This window comes from Ruditapes philippinarum, unplaced genomic scaffold (assembly GCF_026571515.1).
Source record: "Ruditapes philippinarum isolate M1 unplaced genomic scaffold, ASM2657151v2 ctg2608_1_1_1_1, whole genome shotgun sequence".
NCBI lineage: Eukaryota > Metazoa > Mollusca > Bivalvia > Venerida > Veneridae > Ruditapes > Ruditapes philippinarum.
The window spans coordinates 84,576-93,976 of NW_026852305.1; the positions used below are offsets into that span (position 1 = coordinate 84,576).

The following is a 9,401-nucleotide window of genomic DNA, read 5'->3' on the forward strand; positions in this document are numbered from 1 at the left end:
CTTTTTAAAAGGGTTAAGCTGAAAGTTTTGCCTTTGCCTTGGTGATGACTAAAACCTGAAAATAGAAAATTCAACCATCGTTTATTGCCAACAGTGACTATGTTTGTAGGTTGTGTGTTGGTTTTTTTTTAACTTTCTTGCTTTTATTTAGAGGTGTGTCGATAGTTAAGCGTTTTGTTATAAAAAGTTTTCTCAAAATTCTGCACTTATTCATATAATTCAATTTTCATGAAACTGATATCGATAATATAATTTATATCTTTGCTCAGTGTTTTTGTTTTTCATAATAAATTTCCCAAACGCCGAAATGGTTAAATCATCCGTTAAAATGCCTACGATAATAGTGCTCCATAGTTAACTATATTTGATTATGCAAATTATTATAACTATAAATGGCGGGATACGCTTGTATTATGCTGTTCCATGAAAATCAAGTTCATATTCAGCAGGAAGGAAATTACTTTCAGCGAAACATGACGCAAATGAACATCATTTAATTGACTTGTTAAAGATGTTATGGTTCACGCTTCACAAGTGCATCTTGACGAACCCTTATTCAATTATAATGATTTTAAATGTTTACATATGATGGACGAAAAGGAAGAGAAAAACGGTTATTATAAATATACGATAAAAATTAACGTTTATTTATATATAAAAGAGAAGCCATGTAGTTTGTTATACGTTGCTATGGTAACCAACATTCTAAAAATAGATTAAGTTAAAGATATACTATGCTCAAATTTGATTTTTTTTAAATATTAATAATTGCTACACAGTCTCTTTGTATGTATAAAATAAACATGTTTCGACTTAATTTTAAGTAGATATGTTATGTTTTGAACTCTACACGCTACAGGTAGTCACAATATGAATATATAGTGTCATTAAAACATTAAAAAAACTAGCAGTTTTTTTAAGCAAAGACCAACTTTACTTGACCCGTAATACGGAATGCAGCTTCCCATACATAGTTTATTCATTATTTTATTCAAATTAAACTTATTCAGTAAAAGTTTCATGAATTTCAATACATTTGTTAGATAAAAATATTTTACCCAAAGATGAGCATAGTATATCTTTAATAAAAGACACCAGGGAGGAAACAGCTTTGTCACCTGTCATCTCGTCTGATTTTCTATTCAACATGAGTATAAAGTTTGCATAGCCAGTCAATGGTATTAAGACCCTTCCCATTCTTTATTTTATCAAATGATACTGTTCATAGAGATAAAATAATATCGCAAAAATTACGTGTGTCAAAACTTTACATTTAGAAATATTTGTCGTCTGTGTGAAATATCGATATCCGCTTTCGCACCCCCCAAAATCCATGCATACAATGGATAAATGTTTATCAATATAATATGTGTATGTATATAGTCAAATCTCAGTTATTGGTAGGTTTTTGTCTTCTTTTTTTTGTAGATACGTCCTATCTAGGAGGATAGATATCACAATACTGGCTTTTAAAAAGATTACCATTCAGGAAATAATTGATATATTAACATACGTAAGACTTCTTATCACAAAATGTTACAAATGCCCCTTCATGAATAAGCCGAAATAAATTCTGACGTCTAAATGTTTGAAAAATCTCTTTTTGTAAAATGTTTGAATTGTCGAAACCATATATAAATGAAAAAGCGGACACGTAAGCGCTTAATCCAAATACATGTATTATAACTCCTTTAACTTTCGTGATCTATTTTGAAACACGAGGGACAAATGACATCGTATTGACCTTATTTAAGTATACAATTGTATACCATTGAAATGGAACTTATTTTAGTATACAGTACTGAAATTTATTAATGGAAAACCAACTTTTTACAAAATTCGATATGTAAGAAGTGTATTGAACCATACTATAAGGTCAGTCTTTGTATGATTATTGTAAACTTGCATAGATCGCATTTCTCATCTTCAAAAATACAATCAGCTCGTTTAACTTCAAGCGGTGCGAAGGGATGGAAACGCTATATCGGTGCCAGGGAGCATGATCGCCGAATCCTTACTAGGCGATGTGTACACTAAATTGGTACAAGGGGAGAGTATACTGTTTGTTTATTTGTTTTTGAGTGTTTTTCTTTTCATGCACAATATGAATTGAAATATATAAAATGAAAAAGAGTAGTAGTTTCTCGACTCTGGAAAATTAAGTTTTTGAACGACGAATATTTTACATTCAGACAAATATTTGTAAAATTATGGAAAACAGTAACAACAGCAACAGCAACAACAAACAGTTTTGCTAGTGGTGATCAGAAATGATCCAAGTATTTCTATTCTCATAAGAGAATAAGCCCAATTTTCATGTTCATGACAAAGCGAAGAAAATTATGCGGTAAATTATACTGAAGTTGTACGTGAATACACAAAAGTTATATTTATCTTTCTATTCGACTAGGTTCATAGAGACTGTTTCCATATGTGACAAAAAATCTTGACAAAATGTGATCCCTAAGAAGCATTAATCACAACAAAACGACATGAAAATTGCAGACTCGTTCTGAATGAGTCTTTACAAAAGAGATAATGAAAAAGTGCAACATCCCTCACGCCCCCTAGCACCGGCTTAAGCGTTACTCAATTTGAAACACCAAAAAATGCTGAATTAAATGTTTACGATAAATTTAAATGTATATATCTGTTTGTACTCGTGTATTGTTTATAAAACATATAATTGTTCCAACAAAAAAGGATTTTTTAAATGAATTTTTCTTTCAGAATCGCGATTCATATTGAATGATTAATTATTTATTTATTTATTTTTATTATGCCCTTAAAGGGCCATTCAAACGTTTGGTTTTTGTTTCGGCTCAGTATTTGATATCGATAAATAAAAAAGTTTCTTTTCTACCTTATAAAGATATCAATACAGGCATAAAAATGAGTTCTTTCAATAAACGATTTAACCGAAATAAATGTTTCACAAAAATGTTTCACAAAATTGTGTTTCTACTTTTCATAACGCCTATAACTCTGTCCACCACAATATTTCAACAGTTTCGAAATTGTGTTTACTTTCCTGTCACTCGTCAAACACTTGTAAAATAAAAAAAAATTCCTTTTTGAACACGAAAAGGAAATCATCAAGATGATTTGCTAATTGCATGGCCCTCAATTATCTTTTCTGTTTTTGTTTCATCTAATGTATATAATTATTAAATAAAAACAAATGCCTTAACCTAGAATAACGCATTGTACCCCACATAGATTTATTGGTTATTGAAAAGGGTCAATCAGTCAACAAGAAAACTTCCTTGTAATTGGCATTTTTAACCCACAAAAACATTCAATAAATTCATTGGCCATTTCCGACTTTTAAAAATTCGCTTTTAAGACACCTCTTATAACATCAAGAATGTGCATATTAATCAAATACATTAAAGAAGAATATTTTGTAGAAAATTAAGGTTTCGTTCCTTAACATATGTTATTTTCACTCTTACATCATTTCCTTCAATAAACCGGTGTTTGCTTATCTGCTCGAATAAGATAAACAATATTAAAAATTGAACGGAATAAATTCAAATTAGAAGGTAGCTAAAGGGTATGATAAACCATACAGCTGTGACCGGAAGGTTATGACCTTCCGCATTTTTTTCTTCTGCTATATCCATGATTTTAAGGATAAAATCATTCTGATGACGAATCTAAAAATTCCAGATCCTGGTCGTGGGTTTTATGCACACTCTACAATATAAGAACAAACTCGTTTAGAGCCAAATCATTCGATTTTCTTTCACACCTTCACTAACTTATTTGTAGATGTTGTATAATTATAAAGAATAGAAAAATATATTTGCTCATTTTAATTTAACTTGTTTTAAACTGACTTTATTAGTATTTGTAATTTATCAACATACGAAGCTGTTTTATTGCATTGTATAAACCAAGAAGGGAATCATGTTTTGTAAGTAATAATTTGACAAATAATTATTTATCCCGACACTGTTGAATCAATTAAAATATATTTCACTAGACACCGTTCATAAAATTCGGCATTTGTATCGTAAACCGTCAAACTATTTACACATGAAACGATAAACTTCACACCCGGATGTAAACTAAGCAAGTTACCGTAGTTTGGCGGAAATTACCGACTTACAATTAATTGTACCACATATTACACATGTGATTCAGACTTGCGGGATGATAGTTGGTTTTTTTTTCTAAAAATAAATTAAAGGGATTTTTCTCTGTGATTGGAAAGGTATATATATTCAACGATTTGTAAATATACTTAAAATAATTTACATTAGTTAACATAATTTCACTAGTTCACAACAATAAATAGTTAAAAATGGAAAAAATATCGAGTATGAACTGTTTGTCTTCAAAACCAATATAAAATTGCTAATGATATAATTCAGTTTGAAATATTGATAATATTTTATATTTATTTTTCTACCATATAAAGTAGTTCAAGCAAAAAAAGAAAGCAACCAGAGAGAAAAAAAATAAATTATGACTAAATTAATAAATTTATATTTTTTTACAGAATATTTTGCACTTAAAATTTCTTGATGAAAATTACAGTATTTAATGTATACTTTTCTTTTCTAGGTTTATTTATAATAATTTCTGCGATATGTGCGAGTGTCATATTTACTGCACCAGTCAAACGATCGATTGACCTTAATAACCCGTGCTTTGTTCTTGCTGAACAAACCCCGTCACCATCAAATGGAGTGCCTCTTTCAAAAAGTATCAAAGATCTTATTGCAAGGACATCGGGATTGAAGATTGAAGCTGAAAACATACAGACATATGTAAGTAAAGTCGTAATTATTTATGATATAATAATACAAATTTAAAAAATATCGTAAGATTTATGTTCAATACACCAGCTTTTTGTTAAATGAACGTATATTTTGTATTAACAATAGATCATCCTTTCTTTGTGATTGAAGGAACTACATATATACTCGCGTTGCAATGACCAAATGCATAATTTACAACACTATTGTTTTAAAATCTAGTAATCTATAAGTATTATTTTCTAATTTCATATAATATGATAAAAACATCAGGAAATATATTAACTCGTTTCACACAATCATTATCCTTACCACTTGAAGCTGCGGAAGCAACATTTCCGGCAATAATTTATACATAAGTCTATCTCATTGTTGTTAACTAAGGCAATTTACATAAATTAAAATTTAACCTTTTGAAATTCCGAAGGCAACAGAACGATGATCTGTTATCAGAAACTTTTTGATCTGTCATTGAAATTTTGGACAGCTGTTATATCATCTGATTCAGTTTTTAAGGCATTTAAACCTTGACGTAAACTTTATTTCCATTCATTTCATTTCGGTTTGATATGTTTAATCTTTTCCACATGATTAAACAAGTTATCCTTAGCATTTTTTACCTTTTAAACTTTCAACTATTTACACACTCGTTTACGAACATGCCCCGAATAAATATCATTAATTTATATGTTCTACTTTACGAATAACCGCTAACATACAACACTGACTTAAAAAGTGGATGCATTCAAATCAAAGTGGAAATTTTTGTAGCTTGCATTTTTTAAACAAAAATTGATAAAGAAAAAATGAGATGGAAAAATTATTAAACATTGTTGGAAACAAAATATTCAAACTTAAATAATTGCAATATTTGTATCACTATTCACCGGTAAATATAAAATGGACTTTGTATTTAAGTAAGAAGTGGTAAGAACGTTAACAGATTGTAAATACCGTTGGCAAGATATTTGATAAGTAAATATTGAAACATAACACACGATTTGGAAGTATATATGACAGTATTGGAAATTTTGGATTTTAACTTATTTTAGCTGGTAAATAATGGTGCAATAAGCAGTGCAAAAGAACAGAAACTTAAAGACTACAACGGTTGGATAGACGATGATAAGTTTGATGCCACTGCGGAACAGAAACTAGCCGCCGTAGAACAGGTAAACAAATATAAGAGTACATAAGCACCTTAAATCTACTGAATTTGCCAAGGTTTGAATATTTGGAACTGTCCAGTGAGGTAGAACGGAAGGTTGTACAGGCAGTCTAAGCTCTATAATAGTTTAAAAATGCTAATCATTTTCGGTTTAAACTGTTTGCCACCTAATTTGAGTGTATTATTAAAATAACTACCTGTTGACATTGCTTTTTTACTGATGAACTGAGAAATACGTTTCACATTTCAATGAGTGTTCAAAGTTATCTAATGTATTTGTATAGCATATTATAATTTTTCAGACTATTTTTAATACATAAATGAGATCGGAAACGAAAATGAAAATTAAAAAATAAAACACGTTGTAAAAACTTCAAACGTAATAGACAAGCTAAAAATAAAAATGTCAATATTTAAATGTGCCAAAAGAAACTAAACATCTTTGTGAATCACCTTTCAGTCAAAATTGGAAATATTAAGTGATTTGGCCAATGTTTGACCTACCAATGATAAGGTCGGCTAAACCTTTAATATTGCGATAAGAAATCCCCATGTACACCGTATAGTAATGTAAATATTTTAGAAGATGAAATCATTTGTCACATTCTTCAGTCCATCCCTAATTGGCCCATTAGATGTTGGAAAATAATCTGTTACTTCCGACTTCCTAAAATGTCAGTTTTACCTGCAAATTATTTTAAATAAACTGTTATACGATTAATAAAAAACTGTATAATATTGAAACTATTATTTTTCATCTTTTTTTCTGTTTTCAGAAAATATCCGCACTGAAGGCCCATTTTCATTTAATAGCAGAACATCTGTTATATATAAATCAAGCCCGTACAAACGGACAGATAGCTGAAATATCAGGCGAAGCCGAAACAAGACAGAAGCTACAGGACTACGAAACAGAACTTGAAAGTGCAATGTGCAGCTTGAAAATAGCGATATTATCCAGTGGAAGTGATGTCACAAGCTCTGTATCAGAAAGTGATCTTGACTCTTTATTCCTGTTGTTAAACTCCCCGCTTGAGAATGATACCCAAAGAACCTACATTGCAGTTCAAGATGGCGTGCAGCTGATGGAATTTTTAAACACAATATACAAAGAGATCGAACTTTCTCTTGACGACACAGAAGCCTAATAAGGTATCAAAATCAAACCCATTGCAACCGTCAAAAGTGACTCGATTTTGAAAGACCAAAACAAACAAAAAACACTGATATTTCTATGGTCAATGTTCATACTCATAAGACCATAAATCTAGTTTTTTAATTTAAATGCAAACTAATTTTTAGGTAAGTCATTGTATGACCCACAAGATGTTTTAAGAATTCATGAATTCCGGACCTATCTTTGACAAAATTAAGAGATAAATTTGTAAACATTTCTCAATTGATACTGGACGCATTTGTTTCATTCATTTAGTCACAAAGGTGGTAATTACAAGAGAAATTTTATATTTTACACATTATTCTATGTTATTCGTGTTGTTGTTTTGATGATGTTGTTTGTTATTTATTATGTTGTTATTGTTTAAAGTCAGATTTGTTTTATATATATTTTAAGATCTGAATCAAAACTACTGCCAACCTCTTGCTGTGATTATACATTTATGTTTGCATCGTATTGTTATGCTTTAATGTCACGTTTTTTAATTCATTGGGACGCCATTATTTTTATTTATATCGATATTTATGTCATATTTCACGTGATTTATTTATATAACATATATCAGGCCATTTGTTTCAAGTGATGATTCACTCTAAATCTATTATTTATTTTTTTTAACATACAATTTTGGCATTTATTAAACGACCGAGTCGTTGATTGTTAACTCCAAGCTTTCTATATACCATTTACATTCACAATTATATGTAAAAAAGCGCACTTCAGGGATTTATATATTTTTTTAAATATTTTGCCGTTAGATATATTGCTATGTTTGTTGTATGCAAGGTGTCCAGTTTTTCTCAGGCATTTTATATTGTTTTTGTTAAATTATAATTATTGTTATATTCATTGTAAATAGTATCTGTTGATAAGTAATCCATAAATATTTAGTTTTATATTACGTTGTGCATTATTAAGGTTTAATTAAGCCTTATAAAATTTAAGTCGGATTTTTAGGTCTTTGCACACTTTAGCTATCTTTTGAAATTAATTTACTTTACCGTATATACTAGTAAGATAAGTTTATATTTAACACATATTCGACCCATCGTTTAACTGTTCTTCTGTCATAAAATATGAAACTAGGACTAAGTCTAGTCTTAGTCATGTTTAAAATATTGCGAAATTTCACCTTGCGAAAAGTTTAAGAAGTATATTTCCTTTCAGTTTCATAAATTTCGATTTTTATTAATACTTATTGACAATATTGTGATATTGTAATTGATTTCATCTTGTTATGATGAACATTTATTAACTCATTGTATTATTACATAACATCATTTTAATCTTGTAAATGACAATTTGCTATTTTTTTTAAAACATTCCTTTTTGTAATCATTCTTTAGCAAATGCAAGGATCAATATTAGCGCATTAAGGTCATGAAGTGTGAAAAATTTGATTTACTTTCGACTTTTACACCTAATGAAATTCAGTAAGGTTAACTAAGAGAAGTTAGTATATTTTATTAGATTAAAATGAATGCTTTACTGGATAAAAGGGAAAAAACGGCTTCAAAATTTTTATTTTTATCATTTATAGTATATTCTTAATTCAAAAATTTGTCTTTAAATCATAAGAATGTTTTTATTTTTTTATTGATTTACTCATTCAATTCTTTATTTATAAGTATATAGATTCGTCAACTGTTTATAGATTATTTCATTATTTTTAAATATTCATAGATTCCTCAATCATTCATAGTTTCACAAAACCTACCATCATTCATATATATTATTTTCCATTTTTGTCAAACATCTCGGCATTACTCAAAGATTAAAATTTCATTTGGTTGTCACCTTTTTCAATGTTTCTATGATTATTGTCTGTAACATATAACATGTATATCACTTTGCATTTACGAATGTTATTAAATAAATGGCATGTCCCCTCATATCCACAAAATGCAAAATTTATTTAAATGTACATATCAAATTTATATATATATTATTAATATGTTATGTTATGTATTGACCACGACATATGGTTGTTACACCGATGAAAAAAGACCATGAAATTAAATGTGTAATATTTGTTTGTTGAATAAATACGTGAAGCATAGCTAATTTTTTATTGTTCTTTTGTACATTTGATTTCAAAGAAATAGCTAGGAGAGAATGCAATGTGTCAAATTCCACGTGATTTTCACGTAACTAAGTTTTTGGTAATCGGTAAGTAGAAATTATAAATAAACCGCTCGATTCAAATCCTTTTAAAACTCACGTAAGTTCTTCATTTCTTTATCATATCTGACCAAATAAAGAGGAGGCTAGAGAATATACATGTACATGT

General features: G+C 29.0%; 1 protein-coding gene across 2 annotated transcripts; it reads left to right on the plus strand.

The window, feature by feature from the left end:
• The first annotated feature begins 3,771 nt into the window (after nucleotides 1-3,771).
• On the plus strand, nucleotides 3,772-9,162 carry LOC132755998 (uncharacterized). 2 transcript variants are annotated; one of them, XM_060746951.1, is made up of 4 exons: nucleotides 3,772-3,919; nucleotides 4,573-4,778; nucleotides 5,819-5,938; nucleotides 6,711-9,162. In XM_060746951.1, exons 1-4 carry the CDS (start codon nucleotides 3,913-3,915, stop codon nucleotides 7,080-7,082), a joined length of 705 nt encoding a protein of 234 aa, XP_060602934.1. In that variant the 5' UTR covers nucleotides 3,772-3,912; the 3' UTR covers nucleotides 7,083-9,162. The 2 variants fall into 2 exon arrangements, with proteins under 2 accessions (XP_060602934.1, XP_060602924.1); XM_060746941.1 differs by lacking the exon at nucleotides 3,772-3,919 and adding an exon at nucleotides 4,267-4,325.
• The last annotated feature ends 239 nt before the right edge of the window (nucleotides 9,163-9,401 follow it).

Coding starts and splice junctions, on each gene's coding strand:
- LOC132755998 (XM_060746941.1), top strand. Junction 4,779..5,818: donor CTGAAAACATACAGACATAT/GTAAGTAAAGTC, acceptor AACTTATTTTAG/CTGGTAAATAATGGTGCAAT. Junction 5,939..6,710: donor AACTAGCCGCCGTAGAACAG/GTAAACAAATAT, acceptor TTCTGTTTTCAG/AAAATATCCGCACTGAAGGC.